The 19,414-nt window shown below is 45.0% G+C and overlaps 1 protein-coding gene across 1 annotated transcript in view; it reads right to left on the minus strand.

The window, feature by feature from the left end:
- The window catches only part of fhit (fragile histidine triad diadenosine triphosphatase), a 946,781-nt gene that overhangs the window by 219,515 nt on the left and 707,852 nt on the right, over positions 1-19,414 (minus strand). Inside the window, exon 4 of the mRNA XM_051921093.1 lies at positions 17,923-17,952. Coding sequence (XP_051777053.1) covers positions 17,923-17,952 — 30 coding nt within the window. The remainder of the gene's footprint in view (positions 1-17,922; positions 17,953-19,414) is intronic.

Genomic DNA, 19,414 nt, shown 5'->3' on the forward strand with positions numbered 1-19,414 from the left:
ACAAGAATCAACATGGGTAAATCTTTAAGTGAGATATCTTAAATGTAAAAAATTAATAGACTCCTTCAAGCTAGGGTTCATTTAACAATAGAGAAGAACAAAGCATAGGGGTGTTCATATGTGCACTTGGCACCAGGACACCCTAGGCCTCAGTTCGATGATCGACTTTGTGGTCGTGTCGTCGGACTTGCGGCCACATGTCTTGGACACTCGGGTGAAGAGAGGTGCGGACCTGTCAACTGAACACCACCTGGTGGTGAGTTGGCTTCGATGGTGGGGGAGGATGCCGGTCAGGCGTGGTAGGCCCAAACGTGTTGTGAGGGTCTGCTGGGAATGTCTGGCAGAGCCCCATTTCAGAAGTAGCTTCAACTCCCACCTCCGGCAGAACTTCGACCACATCCCGAGGGAGGTGGGGGACATTGAGTCCGAATGGGCCATGTTCCGTGCCTCTATTGTTGAGGCAGCTGACCGGAGCTGTGGCCGTAAGGTGGTCGGTGCCTGTCGTGGCGGCAATCCCCGAACCCGCTGGTGGACACCGGCGGTGAAGGATGTCGTCAAGCTGAAGAAGGAGTCCTACCTGACCCTTTTGTCCTGTGGGACCCCGGAGGCAGCTGATAGGTACCGGCAGGCCAAGCGGAATGCGGCTTTGGTGGTTGCTGAGGCAAAAACTCGGGCGTGGGAGGAGTTTGGGGAGGCCATGGAGAATGACTTTCGGACGGCTTCGAGGAGATTCTGGTCCACCATCCGGCGTCTCAGGAAGGGGAAGCAGTGCAGTGTCAACACTGTATACGGTGGGGATGGTGCGCTGCTGACCTCGACTCGGGACGTTGTGGGTCGGTGGGGGGAATACTTCGAAGACCTCCTCAATCCCATTAACATGCCTTCCAATGAGGAAGCAGAGCCTGGGGACTCAGAGGTGGGCTCCCCCATCTCTGGGACTGAGGTCACCGAGGTGGTCAAAAAACTCCTTGGTGGCAGGGCCCCGGGGGTGGATGAGATACGCCCGGAGTTCCTCAAGGCTCTGGATGTTGTAGGACTGTCTTGGCTGACACGCCTCTGCAACATCGCATGGACATCAGGGACAGTGCCTCTGGATTGGCAGACCGGGGTGGTGGTCCCCCTCTTTAAGAAGGGGGACCGGAGGGTGTGTTCCAACTACAGAGGGATCACACTCCTCAGCCTCCCTGGAAAAGTCTATTCAGGGGTCCTGGAGAGGAGGGTCCGTCGGATAGTCGAGCCTCGGATTCAGGAGGAACAGTGTGGTTTTCGTCCTGGTCGCGGAACAGTGGACCAGCTCTATACCCTTAGCAGGGTCCTGGAGGGTGCATGGGAGTTTGCCCAACCAGTCTACATGTGTTTTGTGGACTTAGAAAAGGCATTTGACCGTGTCCCTCGGGGAATCCTGTGGGGGGTACTCCGAGAGTATGGGGTACCGGCCCCCCTGATAAGGGCTGTTCAGTCCCTGTACGATCTGTGCCAGAGCTTGGTCCGCATTGCCGGCAGTAAGTCGAACCCGTTTCCAGTGAGAGTTGGACTCCGCCAGGGCTGCCCTTTGTCACCGATTCTGTTCATAACTTTTATGGACAGAATTTCTAGGCGCAGCCAGGGTGTTGAGGGGGTCCGGTTTGGTGGGCTCAGGATTGGGTCACTGCTTTTTGCAGATGATGTTGTCCTGTTTGCTTCATCAGGCCGTGATCTTCAGCTCTCTCTGGATCGGTTCGCAGCCGAGTGTGAAGCGGCTGGGATGAGAATCAGCACCTCCAAATCCGAGACCATGGTCCTCAGCCGGAAAAGGGTGGAGTGCCCTCTCAGGGTTGGTAGCGAGATCCTGCCCCAAGTGGAGGAGTTCAAGTATCTCGGGGTCTTGTTCACGAGTGAGGGAAGAATGGAGCGTGAGATCGACAGGCGGATCGGTGCGGCATCCGCAGTAATGCGGGCATTGCATCGGTCTGTCGTGGTGAAAAAGGAGCTGAGCCGCAAGGCGAAGCTCTCAATTTACCAGTCGATCTATGTTCCTACCCTCACCTATGGTCATGAGCTATGGGTAGTGACCGAAAGAACGAGATCGCGAATACAAGCGGCTGAAATGAGTTTCCTCCGCAGGGTGTCTGGGCTTTCCCTTAAAGATAGGGTGAGAAGCTCAGTCATTCGGGAGGGGCTCAGAGTAGAGCCGCTGCTCCTCCGCATCGAGAGGAGTCAGATGAGGTAGCTCGGGCATCTGATCAGGATGCCTCCTGGACGCCTCCCTGGTGAGGTGTTCCGGGCACGTCCAGCCGGGAGGAGGCCCCGGGGAAGACCCAGGACACGCTGGAGGGACTATGTCTCTCGACTGGCCTGGAAACGCCTTGGGATTCTCCCGGAAGAGCTAGAAGAAGTGGCCGGGGAGAGGGAAGTCTGGGCATCTCTGCTCAAGCTACTGCCCCTGCGACCCGACCTCGGATAAGCGGGAGACAATGGATGAATGGATGGAAGAACAATGTATGGTCAAGATCTTTGGATAAGGTAACTGTCCAACAAAGTCTTTGGAAGTTTCTAATGAGTTTTTCAATACAATGTGGTTGTCCTGGTCAGTCTGAGAGATGTAAACAATCCTCATATCTGGCCATAAGACCCATGTCTCTATTCAAACCATGTTGTAATGTGTTCAATTTTGGCATGAGTTTCGCTTCCCATTCTTTTCTCTCTTGCTGTGTTCTGAAGTTGCCCATAAGCACTGGGACTTTAAAGTCCCTCTCACAGTGTCCATGGCTGTTGAAGTGGGCTGCTACAGGAACATCTGTGTTGCCATGTTTAATGTGGAACCTGTGTAAATTCATTCTCTGGCGGAGTGTTTGTCCAGTTTCTCCCACATAGAGTACAGTGTCAGGACATTTCACGCAGAGAATTAGGTAGACCATATTAGATGATCTGCGGGAAAATGACCCCTTTATGTGATGTTCTAGTCGGCAGTGTGGTATAACTATATGGTCTGTATCATAAACGTGGGCACATGTTTTACATCTTTTCTGTAGGCAGGGAGATGTGCCATTTTCTTTTGGTTCACTTAGGGAGCATCGGACAATTAGTTTCTGAAGTTTTGGTGGTTGTCTGTATGCCAGGAGAGGAGGTTCAGGAAATATATTTTTCAGTGTTTGGTCATTGTTTAGCATTGGCTGAAGTTCTTTTATAATTTTTCAAAGTGCTTCAAGATGTGGGTTGTAGGTGACAACAAGCAGTTGCGGTTCTTGTTGTCTTTGTTTTATTTTCCAGAAGGTGGTATTCTGGGTATGGCAGTAGCTCTTCTTATATGGGTGTCTGTTGTTTTGAGGGTATAACCTTGCCTGATGAAATCTTGTCTGAGCTCCTGCACTTGTTTATCTCAGTCTGTCGGGTCTGAACAAATACGTATTGCTTGGCTGAAAATAATGGAGCGCCTTATATGCTTGGGGTGGAAGCCATCACTTCTTAGGTAGGTCCATCTGTCTGTTGGTTTGTGAAAAACAGAAGTTACAAGGGTGTTGTCTTTCAGTTGAACGGTGGTGTCGAGGAAGCTGACTTCTGTTTTTGAGTAATTCAGCTTCAGCTTTATGTTGAGGGTGGAAAGATTTCCATTCATTATGAAGATGGAGGAGGTTCTTCTCACTGGCAGTCCAGATTATGAAGATGTCATCTATGTAACGGAGATACAACATTGGTTTGAAGATGCGCATTGACATGAAATCTTCCTCCAGTTTTGCCATAAATAGGTTTGCATAGTGAGGTGCAAACTGACAGCCCATTGCAGTCCCCATTTGTTGCAAGTAGCAATCTTGTCCAAAAGAGAATAAATTACGAGTCAGAGTAAATTTTATCATTTCTATTACTGACTTTGTGGGTAAATCATGTTGTCTGAGGTACGTTTCACATGCCAATATGCCATCATCATGGGGGATGTTTGTGTAAAGTGCCTCAACATCCATTGTGGCCAGTAAGGTTCCCTCAAGTAAGGAGCCTAAAGCAGAAGTCAGTGGTGTCCTGGATGTAGCTGGCTGTATTGCGGACGAGGGGTTTCAGGATGTGTTATGACTAGGAGACCCAAAGCACACAAGTACCTGAAACACTTCCAAAAATGTCCGCTAGAGGGGGTATTCACAGTCAAACCCTGGCAGGATCTTAATCTACTCCTGTCACACACGAGCGCATGGGGAGCAGCTTAAGGACCCAACGTGCACCGCCACAAGTCGTGCCAGGGGACAACGGCGGGGTACTAACCTCTCTCTTTTTATTTCCTCAGAAAAAACGAACCACCGCCGACGTAACTTTACCCGGACGCCTAAGGAAACACATCACTTCCGGGTCCCTTTCTACCCTCTGGTCCCTTCTCGATGACATCACTTTCCCATCCACCACCACGAAATTTCCCAGCATCTCATCGATTCACTTCCAGTCCCACCCTATAAATTGTCCATCTGCCAACCCTCATGTGTCTGATGGATTTTGAAAAAAGCACTCTGACCTTTTTTGATTTAAAGTATACGGGGCTAAAAACCCCAAACCTTTATGACTGTCTTTTGATTTATTACAACTCTCTCTATATAAAATCCTTAGCCTAAAATTGCAACGATTTTATGTGACAATTTTATGTCACGTTTTTTTTGTCACACTTTAACTCTGGCTTATTTTAAAACCTACATATATATGTTTGGTATCATTCTTTTTAGAATTTATCGAACTTTAATGTGATGTTGTTAGATTTTCAGATTCTTATTCTGTTTTTAAATTATAAACTAAAATATCAAGGACTCACGTCCCGCAAGATGAGACTTTGTGCCAAGAGATTTAACCAGCACCTGGGCCAGAAATAAAAGACAAAGAGTAGGACAGCTGCTGTAGAGGCTTTTAAATGTTTGAAGCACCATGCGAGATGAAGATCACACGGCACGGCAGCAGCACCACAGCAGCTGATTGAGCAAAGAGGAGGTAAAACAAAAAACTGTATTTGTTTCCCACTGTGTCACCATTTAAGAGACGCGTGACGCATCTCCTTGGGGTGCGCTCAGCCCCCCAATTCACAACGTTTAATGTTCATTTGTCGATATCTAATCTTTGAGGACCTTCAAAACTCGACTTGATGTTATTTTGGAGGATTTGGTGGATAGGATTGGCAAGACTAGGGTTGCATGGCTTGTTCTTCCCAACTGTAATTACCGTTTTTACTCATTTACCACACGTCCTTGTGTAAGACGCGCACCCTAATTGTTACAAAGAAAATCGTGAAAACCCGTTTTGCCCCATGTACGACGCACTTTGTGATTGTATAGGAAGCGGGTAATGGTTGGTGTAAGACACCGACGTGAATAACTGTAATGGAGAATAATTATGTCTCGTTTAATTCTTTCTGCACATGATACAGTATATTGTATTGGAGTACTAACTGTAAGCAGTACCCCTACTGCAGAACATTCAGTGTTTGTCGCACCATGCTGCGAAAGGTGGGAATGACAGCCTGTGAAACGAGAAAAGAAAGAACCGTATAGAGACAATCGTTAAAGGACTATAATGGCAAGTGGAAAATTATTGTGTTCACCAGACTATTCCAGTTTAATCATCATCTTCCGATTCGCTGCTGGATTTGGATTTGCCACCGCTACTGACATCGTCGTCGTCACTTTCCCATAAGGTGTCGTCTTCGCTTCGCCTCGTGTATGACACGCACTTGATTTTCTAATGCTAATTTCCAGGAAAAAATGTGCGCGTGGTACACGCATAAATACGGTATATTATGTGGACAGTCGGACTTTGTGGATCTTCAAAACTCAACTTGAAGTTATTTTGGAAGATCTATGTGGATAGGATCGGTGAGCTTTGGTTCGCTGATTGGCCTGTTCTTGTCAAAATTTCTTTTAATGTTCTAATTCATTTGTCGATAGCCAGACTTTGAGGACCTTCAAAACTCGACTTGATGTTATTTTGGAGGATTTGGTGGATAGGATTGGCAAGACTAGTTGGGTTGAATGGCTTGTTCTTCTCAACTGTTTTTCTAATGTAATTACCGTTTTTACTCGTGTACCACACGTCCTCGTGTAAGACGCGCACCCTAATTGTTACAAAGAAATTGTGAAAACCCGTTTTGCCCCATGTACGACGCACTTTGTGATTGTATAGGAAGCGGGTGAGGTTGGAGTAAGACACTGACGTGAATAACTGTAATGGAGAATAATTATGTCTCGTTTAATTCTTTCCGCACATGGTACAGTATATTGTATTGGAGTACTAACTGTAAGCAGTACCCCTACTACAGAACGTTCAGTGTTTGTCGCACCATGCTACGCTGAGAAAGGTGGGAATGACTAATAGCCTGTGAAACGAGAAAAGAAAGAACCGTATAGAGACAATCGGTAAAGGACTATAACGGCAAGTGGAAAATTATTGTGCTCACCAGACTATTCCAGTTTAATCATCATCTTCCGATTCGCTGCTGGATTCGGATTCGCCACCGCTACTGACATTGTCGTCGTCACTTTCCCATAAGGCGTCGTCTTCTCTTCGCCTCGTGTATGACATGCACTTGATTTTCTAATGCTAATTTCCGAGAAAAAATGTGCGTGTGGTACACGCGTAAATACGGTATATTTTGTGGACAGTCGGACTTTGTGGATCTTCAAAACTCAACTTGAAGTTATTTTGGAAGATCTAGGTGGATAGGATCGATGAGCTTTGGTTCGCTGAATGGCCTGTTCTTGTCAAAATTTCTTTTAATGTTCTAATTCCTTTGTCGATAGCCAAACTTTGAGGACCTTCAAAACTCGACTTGATGTTATTTTGGAGGATTTGGTGGATAGGATTGGTAGGCTTTGTTGGGCTGAATGGCCTGTTCTCATCGACAGTTTCTAATGTTCTAATTATTTTGTGGACAGTTGGACTTTGAGGACCTTCAAACATCAACCTGATGTTATTTTGGAGGACTTACGTGGATACGATGGGTTATCTTTGTTGGGCTGAATGGTCTTTTCTTCGCAACCATTTTTCTAATGTAATTGTTTTGTGGAGAGTTGGACTTTGGGGATCTTTAAAACATTGTTGAGCCTGCTCTCGTCAACTGTATCTCTAGTGTTCTAATTATTTTGTGGACAGTTGGACTTTGAAGACCTTCAAAACATAACTTGATGTTACATTTGGAGGGTCTAGGTGTATAGGATTGGCGAGTTCTGTTGGGGCGAATGGCCTGTTCTTGTCAACTGTTTTCCTCATGTAATTATTTTGGGGGCAGTCGGACTTTGTGGATCTTCAAAACTCAACTTGAAGTTATTTTGGAAGATCTAGGTGGATAGGATCGGTGAGCTTTGGTTCGCTGATTGGCCTGTTCTTGTCAAAATTTCTTTTAATGTTCTAATTCATTTGTCGATAGCCAGACTTTGAGGACCTTCAAAACTCGACTTGATGTTATTTTGGAGGATTTGGTGGATAGGATTGGTGGGCTTTGTTGGGCTGAATGGCCTGTTCTCATCGACAGTTTCTAATGTTCTAATTATTTTGTGGACAGTTGGACTTTGAGGACCTTCAAACATCAACCTGATGTTATTTTGGAGGACTTAGGTGGATACGATGGGTTATCTTTGTTGGGCTGAATGGTCTTTTCTTCGCAACCATTTTTCTAACGTAATTGTTTTGTGGAGAGTTGGACTTTGGGGATCTTTAAAACATTGTTGAGCCTGCTCTCGTCAACTGTATCTCTAGTGTTCTAATTATTTTGTGGACAGTTGGACTTTGAAGACCTTCAAAACATAACTTGATGTTACATTTGGAGGGTCTAGGTGTATAGGATTGGCGAGTTCTGTTGGGGCGAATGGCCTGTTCTTGTCAACTGTTTTCCTCATGTAATTATTTTGGGGGCAGTCGGACTTTGTGGATCTTCAAAACTCAACTTGAAGTTATTTTGGAAGATCTAGGTGGATAGGATCGGTGGAGCTTTGGTTCGCTGATTGGCCTGTTCTTGTCAAAATTTCTTTTAATGTTCTAATTCATTTGTCGATAGCCAGACTTTGAGGACCTTCAAAACTCGACTTGATGTTATTTTGGAGGATTTGGTGGATAGGATTGGTGGGCTTTGTTGGGCTGAATGGCCTGTTCTCATCGACAGTTTCTAATGTTCTAATTATTTTGTGGACAGTTGGACTTTGAAGGCCTTCAAAACATAACTTGATGTTACATTTGGAGGGTCTAGGTGTATAGGATTGGCGAGTTCTGTTGGGGCGAATGGCCTGTTCTTGTCAACTGTTTTCCTCATATAATTATTTTGTGGGCAGTCGGACTTTGTGGATCTTCAAAACTCGACTTCGAGTTATTCTGGAAGATCTAGGTGGACAGGATTGGTGAGCTTTGGTTTGCTGAATGGACTGTTCTTGTCAATATTTCTTTTAATGTTCTAATTCATTTGTCGATGCTCTTTTCTTCTCAACCGTTTTTCTAATGTAATTATTTTGTGGAGAGTTGGACTATGAGGACCTTCAAACATCAACCTGATGTTATTTTAGAGGACCTAGGTGGATACGATGGGTTATTTTTGTTGGGCTGAATGGTCTTTTCTTCTCAACCGTTTCTCTAATGTAATTGTTTTGTGGAGAGTTGGACTTTGGGGATCTTTAAAACATTGTTGAGCCTGCTCTTGTCAACCGTTTCTCTAATGTTCTAATTATTTTGTGGACAGTTGGACTTTGAAGACCTTCAAAACATAACTTGATGTTATATTTGGAGGGTCTAGGTGTATAGGATTGGTGAGTTCTGTTAGGCCGAATGGCCTGTTCTTGTCAACCGTTTTCCTCATGTAATTATTTTGTGGGCAGTCGGACTCTGAGGATCTTCAAAACACAAATTGATGTAATTTTGGAAGATCTACTTCAGGTGGATAGGATTGGTGAGCTTTGGTTCGCTGAAATTCCTGTTCTTGTCAGTTTTTTTTTTTATGTTCTAATTCATTTGTCGATAACCAATCTTTGAAGACCTTCAAAATTCAACAATGTTATTTTGGAGGAGTTAGTTAGATAGGACTGGTAAGCTTTGGTTCACTGAATGGCCTGCTTTCGTCCTCACAGGTGGCGCAGTGGTAGTGCTGCTGCTTTGCAGTAAGGAGACTGTGGAAGATTGTGGGTTCGCTTCCCGGTTCCTCCCTGTGTGGATAGCGCTTTGAGTACTGAGAAAAGCGCTATATAAATGAAATGAATTTTTATTATTTCTTTTACTGTTTTAATTCACTTGTGGACAGTCAGACTTTGAGGACCTTCAAAAAACGACGAGGTTATTTTGGAGGAATTAGTTCGATAGGGTTGGTAAGTTTTGTTGGGCCGAATGGCCTGTTTTCGTCAACAGTACTCTAATGTACTTCATATTTTGTGGTTGGATGGACTTTGAAGACCTTCGAAACTCAACTTGATGTTATTTTTGGAGGATCTAGGTGGATATCATTGGTGAGCTTTGCTGGGCCGAATGGCCTGTTCTCGTCAACCGTTTTTCTAATGTTTTACCTACGAGAGTATGTTGGAGGCTCTACAACGAAGGTAAAACGAAAGGACAGATTTCAATGAGACACAGACTCAAGCTTTTCTTCCTTCTTCCACCCCAGAGCGGAGGACGAACCCACAAAAGATGTGTGACCTCACTTCCGCCTTGCTTTGGATATAAAAGAACGGAACCATCCAGAAGTTGGTGTTGACCATCGAATCCGTCTGTCAGAGCCACGTTAGCACGCAGAAGCCTCTATTGGAAGCCACCGAGTTTTTATTTCTTTTTCAACATTAATTGCATGGTTGCTCTTAAGCCGGCTTCTCAGAGAAGCCCCCTGCTCTTTTACGCTGCGGTGTCGATTACATTTCCACACACTCTCTCAGTCCAACATCAGAAGCTGTGCCTTCACTAATGTCTTTGCTTCAAACATAACAGATATTTAAGAAATCTTTCCACGTTAATTCAGTAATTATAGTGTGACTCATGATTTCCCATGGAGCCTCACTTCTGATATTCCCCCAATATGGCAGTTTATAAAACAACTGTTGCTTTTTTATTTATTTATTTATTTAAAATCCCAGTAATACCAGAAGGCTCAGGAGAAGAAGACAGAACTCTTCACGGCCCCCAGAGATTCTGACTGGGGCCAGTTTCAAGTTTCATTTCCCCCACTTTGTTTTCTTTTTTTTTTGAAACAGAGCACAGGTCCCCCTCTGAAAGCCGGCGCGTGCCCACCAGATCCCAAAACGTGTGCAGCTATGGCTGTTACCAGGCTGTTGCTAAGTGGGAGTTCTGCATTGTGCTCCTGAGGCTAAAGTTACGATTGTATACAATTTAATATGCTTTGATTGTCTTGTTTGGAATGATTTACGCTCCGTGGGTGTTGAAGAACAATTCACCATTAGACCCCCACGCTCCCTCCCTTTCCTTATTCTTATTTTTTTTATTGTTTTTTTATTTTTTTTTCCCCACTGTTGTAATGTTGCCTGCTTTTGTCTGCCCTGTCAGAGCTGTAAATAAGAAGTTTGGAGGCGGTGGGTGGGATACAACAATGAGCATCATCTGTTGCTGTTTTGCTAGTCGCAAAAAGTTACAATCAGTGTTTATTCTGCAAGCATTCGTTTGGATCTAAAAAAAAATGAAATTCACGATGGGGGTCGAATGTTGACTCTCATGGAGTCACACTATTGCACTTGCCTTGTTATTTTTCACTTGATTAAGTGGTGTTTTTTTTGTTAATTACATCCTGACAAAATAAAAAGTACAACAAAATGCAGTGCAAAGAAGCTTAAGAGTTTCAGCCATTTAATTGTGATCAAGAAGTACCCGTCTACGTTACATCTTCATTCTCTTCCTCCACCTTTCCTATAAGCCAGAAAACATCAGACAAGGCACAGAAATGAACACACAAGTGGATCCTGCCGACTACGCTGTAGAATCGTGTTATCATGAGTCTTGCACTGGGCTGGCTTTGTTTCGGAACTCTTTACTGGTACCAGTGGGTATCACTAGGATCCCGCCAACTACGCTGTTGAATCTTGTTATCATGAGTCTTGAACTGACCTGGCTTTGTTTCAAAACTCTTTACTGGTACCAGTGGGTATCACTAGGATCCCGCTGACTACACTGTAGAATCTTATTATCATGAGTCTTGAACTGACCTGGCTTAGTTTCAGAACTCTTTACTGGTACAAGTGGGTATCACTAGGACCCCGCCGACTACGCTGTAGAATCGTGTTATCATGAGTCTTGCATTGGGCTGGCTTTGTTTCGGAACTCTTTACTGGTACCAGTGGGTATCACTAGGATCCCGCCAACTACGCTGTTGAATCTTGTTATCATGAGTCTTGAACTGACCTGGCTTTGTTTCAAAACTCTTTACTGGTACCAGTGGGTATCACTAGGATCCCGCTGACTACACTGTAGAATCTTATTATCATGAGTCTTGAACTGACCTGGCTTAGTTTTAGAACTCTTTACTGGTACCAGTGGGTATCACTAGGATCCCACCGACTACGCTGTAGAATCTTGTTATCATGAGTCTTGAACTGACCTGGCTTAGTTTCAGAACTCTTTACTGGTACCAGTAGGTATCACTAGGATCCCACTGACTACGCTGTAGAATCTTGTTATCATGAGTCTTGAACTGACATGGCTTAGTTTCAGAACTCTTTAGTGGTACCAGTGGGTATCACTAGGATCCCGCCGACTATGCTGTAGAACCCTGTTATCATGAGTCTTGCACTGACTGTTTATTTTATCACCTGTCTTATGTGGGTGGAACCCCAAGAGGCAGGACACCCAGATGTCACTGCTGAAGGACCACCCTCAGTCTTCAGCTCGCAGGCTGTGGAGTTGGTCCTTCACTGGTTCACTCATAGACTGAATGAGAAGAGGGCACCTTGTGAGTATAGCGTTAAATTCATTCCGGCTTTGGATTTTTGCTTCTGTTTTGGGGATTTCTACTAACTGAATCACAAATTGGACTTGTTGGCCATGGATTGACTTGATTGACAAAAAATGAGCTTACGCACTTCCAAGGAGGATAACCCCAATCAGTCCAGACACCTACCCTGCCAACCCACTCTCCAGAATGGTTTTCAGATATCCGCACATTTTGAGACCTCCAAGGAGGAATCCACAAGGTCTCCAAAGCAGTAGTTATCAGCCACAACCAGCAGTTCTAACTTCTCAAACCTAACTGCTGCGGCACCGAGTAACACCCTCTCTGTCTCCTCCTCCGAACTTCCATCTTTTCTTGAGAAATTTCGGTCAAGGCTAAAATGATTTAATTGTAATTTTACTGTTAGGGATTTGCTTTGGACCCTTTTGTCTTACTCCCATATTTTGGATCGGCCTCTTCTTTATCAGGACTATCTGTGTTTCTTTCTACTGAGGCTTAGCTTTAGGTGTGTCGCCCTTTTCGTCTGGATAATTATTTGTACAGAAATCTTTAGCATTCCTTGTTGTTGGAGTGGTTTGAGTTATCTTCCCTCCTTTTGTTGATTAATCCCTTTTTTGTGCTCATTGACTAATTCATTACCAGCCTTTCTGCTTAATTGTTTAATTTCCCCATATAGATATTCTGATAAACTGTTCAGGTTTCCGCGGGGGCTGACTGTGCTTCTCCTTTGTGCTAATCATCTCGTATTCCCGGAAGGAAGACTTTGGGAGATGGATGGATGGCGAAAGAGACTGGAGTGGTGGGATACGTTAAGAATCCCGGGGCCAGTCGTCGTTCTTTTTGTTCTGATTTAAAGGTGGGCACAACAGTATCACTTTTGGACGGAAGGTCCCTTTGAGCAGGACATTGTGACTCTCCGCTGTTTTATTCAGCCTGTCTGTTACAGTTAGCTGTTCTTTGGTTTTTAGTTGTCTGTTATTGTTGTAAAGCACTTGATATCACTTGAAAATACGATTATCGAAAGAAATGTTGTTGGTGTTGTTTGTCACCTCCAAAAGTGATCAGTGCAGCGAGCTCCATAGCTTTTAGGAGACCCCCCTAAGGCAGTGGTCTCAAACTCCAGTCCTGGAGGGCCCCAGTGCCTGCAGGTTTTCATTCCAACCCTTTCCTTAATGAGTGTCCTGTTTTTGCTGCTAATTAACTCCTTTTCCATTCATTTTATTTGACTTGCTCTTGAAGACTCGGACCCCTTAATTGTTTCTTTTTCCTTGATTAGCTGCCAAACAATAAGGAGATTCAAAATGAGCCAAAACAACTGGTGTCCATCATACAATATCTGAAAATAAAGAAAGGTGAAGGACTCAGGAATTTCGATCTTCTCAGGTCCCCTAAACATTTTCACAGAGCTCTTAGAAAGAGAAAATCCACAATTTCGGACATGTCTGCTATTGTACCACGAGAGCAGCAACAAGCCACAGAATTAAAGTACGAGTTTAATTAACGACAAGAATCGGCCCCTCATTAAGCAGTTGGTTGGAGTGAAATTGGTTGGAGTTTGAGACCCTGACTTAGCTGCTCTTCTCTTGGCACCCTCACTTCGCATTTCATTTCAGTTTGTGTGCCATTTAAGGAAAGAAATGAAACAATTTAGAGGAACGATGAAGACATTCAGGGGAACAAGTCAATTAAAATGAATTCACAAGACAGGACACTCATTTAAAAAAAAGGGTTAGAATGAAAACCTATTGATGGCACGGTGGCGCAGTGGGTAGCGCTGCTGCCTCGCAGTAAGGAGACCTGGGGTTCGCTTCCCGTGTCCTCCCTGTATGGAGTTTGCATGTTCTCCCGGTGTCTGCGTGGGTTTCCTCCCACAGTCCAAAGACATGCAGGTTAGGTGCAATGGCGATCCTAAATTGTCCCTAGTGTGTGCTTGGTGGGTGTGTGTGTGTGTGTGTGTTTTGTCTTGCGGTGGGCTGGTGCCTTGCCCAGGGTTTGTTTCCTGCTTTGCGCCTTGTGTTGGCTGGGATTGGCTCCAGCAGACCCCCGTGACCCTGTACTTAGGATATAGCGGGTTGGATAATGGATGAATGAATGGATGAAACATCTGCAGCCATGGTGGTCCTCCAGGACTGGAGTTGTGGACCCCTGTGTTAAAGGCAAGCAGAACTATAACTATAGATCAGGGATCTCAAACTCCGGTCTTGGAGGGCCGCAGTGGCTGCAGGTTTTCATTCTAACCCTTTTCTTAATGAGTGACCTGTTTTTGCTGCTAATTAACTTCTTTTGAATTTATTTTAATTAACTTGCTCTTGAAGACTCGGACCCCTTAATTGTTTCTTGTTCCTTAATTAGCAGCCAAACAATAAGGAGATACAAAATGAGCCAAAACAGGACCATCAAACTGTGTCCATTCATACAATATCTGAAAATAAAGAAATCAGGAATGTCGATCTGCTCAGGTCCCCAAAACATTTTAACGGCACTCTTAGAAAAGAGAAAATCCACAATTTCGGACATGTCTGCTACGCACAATGAGAGCAGCAACAAGCCGTGGAATTAAAGAACGAGTTTAATGGACGACGAGACTTGGCGCCTGATGAAGCCACTGATTGGGGTTTGAGGCCCTGACTTAGGTGGTCTTCTGTGGGCTCAATCACCCTCACATTTCATTTCTGTTTATGGGAAGAAATGAAGCAAATCAGAGGAGCGAGGAAGAAATTCCGGGGAAGAAAAAGGAGTTAATTAGCAGCAAAAACTGGTCACCAATTAAGGAAAGGTTTAGAATGAAAACCTGCAGCCACTGCGGCCCTCTAGGACTGGAGTTTGAGACCACTGCCCTAAGGGGTCCCCGGCCCAGGCGACGTTAAGACCCCCCCTGCTCTAATTGGCTGACAGCCCCTCTGATCAACGAGCCCGGTCTAAGCTCCCGTCAGCGTGGCCTCATAAATGTTCCTCTGTTATTTTAACAGTCAACTGTAAGTGGATGCATTTACTGGAAATCAGTGCAGTACTTACATCTGACTTAAGCCGTAAAGACAGGCCCAAGTCCTTCATTAAACAGCCTTCAATTTATTTTCATCTCGATTGCCCATTGCTGCTCACTAATGGGCAAAGTGCAGGTAAATCAATATGCATCCTGATTGCCCGGCATTGATTGGCAATGATATTAAGGACTAGAGAAAACATACAGCTTAATTATCCTGCAAGAAAGAGGAGGCTCGGGAAGATCCAATGCTGCCGTCGCCAGCGCACACGTTTTGAAAGTTCAAGCGCTGCAACTTAAAAAAGAAGAGAGGAGATCAAAAGGTCCGCTGGCACGGTCTCACCTGCCACTCTTTTAGACCTGAAAGCACGGCTATGACGAGTGCCCTCAGGTTCGGCTCCTTCTCCTCAGTGCCAACGTCTGCTGAAGGCGGCTCACGCTGACCGGTGACATGACCCTTAATCGGAACGATCACTGCTGGGGCGAGGTGCCATATTAGATAAAGATAGATCAACATACCCACTTGGGTGCCATGAATTATACAGTAAGGGTGGTCTATTTAGGCCCCTGGATGGGTTTTCTGGATATTTTGTTCCCTTCTGGGTTATGGTGTGCTTTGTTCTCTATGCCCGTGCTATGCTCCATTTGTTATGTGGGTGGTCACCCCAAAGGGCAACTCCTCTGATTTATAGGGCAGCTCCTATTCTGCAATTCTAACAATCTAATTCTATAACTGCGTAACCCTGACAACTGTCCAATTATTATATAGCGCCTTTCTCATCTCTCCTCTCCAAGCTCTGACAATGCAATCTTAGGCCGGCTTTATACTTAACGTGGCGTGTGCGCCTATGGACGCTACTGCTATGCCAGCGTTATACTGTTTATACTTGAGCACGTACTTTACGTAAATCTGGAAGATTCCAGCAGGTGGCAGTGCGAGATATCATCACGGCGAGAACAGGTGCGGCTTCGCTGTGTTGTGAATTGCCTGAAACGTCCATTGAATTCCCAGGACACCTCAATATCTCTGAAGAGGTAGGATGTTTAATGATTCCACCCATCAATCCAGAGAGGTGCCCATTGCAGCAAGCATCGGGCGCAAGGCAGAAACGATCCCTGGATGGGGGCATGGTGAATACAAGCACACACGTACACTGGCGTCATTTTAGCATCCCTAGATACACCAAACCTGCATGTCCTTGTAAGGAAACCAGAGCACATGGTAGAAGCCCACCAGGAAAACATGCAAACTCCAGGCAGGGAACACCAAGGACGTGGACTCCCTACTGCAAGACAACAGAGCTACCATGACGCCTTCAATCCAGAGAGGTGCCCATTCCAGCAAGCATCGGGCGCGTGACATCAGCTCATTGCAAGGTGAACACAAGCACACACATACACATACACACACTGGCGTCATGATAGCATCAACACATCTCCAAACCTTCATGTCTTCGGAAGGAAACCCACCAGGAAAACATGCAAACTCCAGGCAGGGAACACCAGGGACGCGACTCTTTACTGCGAGGCAGCAGCGCTACCATCTTGCCAACCTCACACGTGGAATTATTATCAGTATTCATTATTTAAATGAAGTTAACGACTTATCTGTAAAATGTAACACACATAGTGAATGTGATATCAGGTATAAATCTACGGATTCTAAATGTGCAGAGAGCTGGAATATCATAAATGTAACGTGTTCTGTGTGTGGCGACCGCTGCCTGCCGCTGCTGTCAGTTCAGGAGGAAGCCCCAGAAGCGCGTAGCGATTTAACAACTGGGTCGGTTTTAAGATGACATTTACGGCGGTCTACTTTAACGATAAAGTAAACTACGGGATTAAAATGGACATTTCGAGATTAAACCTGAAATTTCTGTTTTAATCACAAAATAGACCTTTTCACCGTGTCCTTATTTTTTTTCTCTCTGTGGCTCAAATACGCCACCGGACATTTTGATGACAGCGCAGAAGATGGTATGTGATACTTGTAAAATGTATCGTGTCATTACGATGGGGAATATGTCACACTGGAATATAAGAGCACCACGAATGCATCTGTATGTCGGCATTTTGTTTCATCACATCGAACCGTTCATCAAATATCGAAGCGCAAACATCGATCCCGGAGGATCTGCAAAGCGGCTTTCTGTCACATGTAGACAGTGAACAGAGACTCTGACGTCACATTCCGACTTTTATCACACTGCGCCAAAAACCCCCCCGACTTTTTGCTGGGAGTGCAACTCGCACACGCGTCACGTTAATTTCTGAGGACCTGCTCAGAGGACGCGTCAAATGAACGCTGGGAGCGCGTGGCAGTCATGGTGCGTATGCGTTCTGAGCGTGAAGTATAAACGAGCCCTAAGACCACCGTCAAGATGTTTTGGTGACCTGAGCAGACCAACGTGACCCTTCACCTTTCTTTATTTTCAGGCGGCGGCTTGTTTTGTGTCTCGTTATTGTCTGGCTGCTCATTAAGGAAAAAGAAACAACTCAGAGGACGCATCAAATGAACGCGTGGCAGCCATGGTGCGTACGCATTCTGAGAGTGAAGTATAACTGAGCCCTAAGACCACCGTCAAGATGTTTTGGTGACCTGAGCAGACCAACGTGATCCTTCACCTTTCTTTATTTTCAGGCGGCGGCTTGTTTTGTGTCTCGTTATTGTCTGGCTGCTCATTAAGGAAAAAGAAACAACTCAGAGGACGCATCAAATGAACGCTGGGTACGCATGGCAGCCATGATGAGCATGAAGTATAAACCGACCCTTACATTACATGCAGATTCCTGGCTTATTATTTCGAGATGACGGTTACCCCTTTCTTACCGGTTGTGGAGATGACTAAACCCCCCACCATGTCTTGATGAGAGTGCCATTCACCGATCACCCTGCCCACCAAAGTGCCTGCATTTCCAGTAAAGAAACCCATCAGAAAGCCAAGAATGTTCCAGCCTGGCAGCCCCCTTTGTCACGCTAAGGTCAGAGCTGACATTATATACACTAAGAGCCCGTAGGTATGGCAGGCCAAGTAAGACACGTGGAGTTTGAAAAAGAACGTCAGGAATTTCTCACCTTTACAGTTTGTCCAGCCTCTGGGCCATCCTAAGAGAGACAAAGAAAAATGAGATCATTAGACACAATGTGGGAATTCAGCAAAATGCACCTTTAATATTTTAACATCATTTTCATTTCAGACACCGTTTAGGATGGAGCTGCAGGAGTTCAGAAAACGCATTTCCATTATGTCTGGATGGCAAGAGGGTGCCAGTGGCAAGGTCACCAAAACAGCCGAATGGCACAAGGCTGGGTCAAGTCCTGCCGGGAAATCTTAATGGTGGTAAGTAAATGCAGAGGCTGCTAGGGGGCGCTGTGCCTCCCGTATGCCAAACGGGATGTAAGGAAGTGAAGGCTGCTGCTGTTTGAGCGCTCAGCAAATCAACAAGTCACGTATGATGGGTATGGGCTGGATGGGCTCCTTCAGGGCACTAGAGGGCAGTTGACTCGGCAAATGCTGCTGAGATGGCAAGAGGATAAAAGAGACAGAGAGACAAATGAGGGAGGGAAAGGCAAGAGAGCCCAGCAGGCAGTCATGTGTAGAGGGTACAGTGAACTCCTTACTGGCAATGCCCTGTGCGGTGCCACATGGAAGACAGGGACAGTTTCCAGTAACAGCTGGTCACTCAGATTAAAAGCCCACCAGAGGCGTCTCTGATTTTATTTTGTTTTTGCCCATCATTGTCGATGGCCACTGGTTGTTAGTCGGTAGCATTATGGCCTGACATAGGAACCAACTCTGGACAGAAAGCCCACAAACAGTGACGGTTGAAACCGGCAGGTTGACTTTGGTGAAACTGACTCTAAAAACGGTTTAGTGGGCAATGGTGCCGTTGTTTTTTTTTTGCAATTGAAAGTAAGAAATTCTGCACCATAAAGTCTCCTTGACACCTCCGTGTGCTCTTCACAATACCCAATAATAGCGACAACTCCAGTCAGCCATCTTGGGCAGGTCACATGACGTGTGCGCAGTTTGGGCGGATAACAATGGCGTTTCAGAATCGGACTCTCTTTATTGTTTTTTTGTTTTGTAATTTGTGATGCCTGTCTTGTGTGTGTTTGTGAGACGTGGACAACGGGAAGGCCGATCACAAGAAGACCCCCGTCACCCTTGTGGAGTGGGGGGCTTACTTTTAAAAAAACGTAATCAGAGGCTCAAAGAGTAAGCCATAGGCACGGCTTATTTAGAATCCCCTTGGGATTAATAAAGTATCTATCTATCTATCTATCTATCTATCTATCTATCTATCTATCTATCTATCTATCTATCTATCTATCTATCTATCTATCTATCTATCTATCTATCTATCTATCTATTCTATCTATCTATCTATCTATCTATCTATCTATCTATCTATCTATCTATCTATCTATCTATCTATCTATCTATCTATCTATCTATCTATCTATCTATCTATCTATCTATCTATCTATCTAATCCTGCCTACTATACCAAATTCTATCTATCTATCTATCTATCTATCTATCTATCTATCTATCTATCTATCTA

This window comes from Erpetoichthys calabaricus, chromosome 18, assembly GCF_900747795.2.
Source record: "Erpetoichthys calabaricus chromosome 18, fErpCal1.3, whole genome shotgun sequence".
Taxonomy (NCBI): Eukaryota; Metazoa; Chordata; class Cladistia; order Polypteriformes; family Polypteridae; genus Erpetoichthys; species Erpetoichthys calabaricus.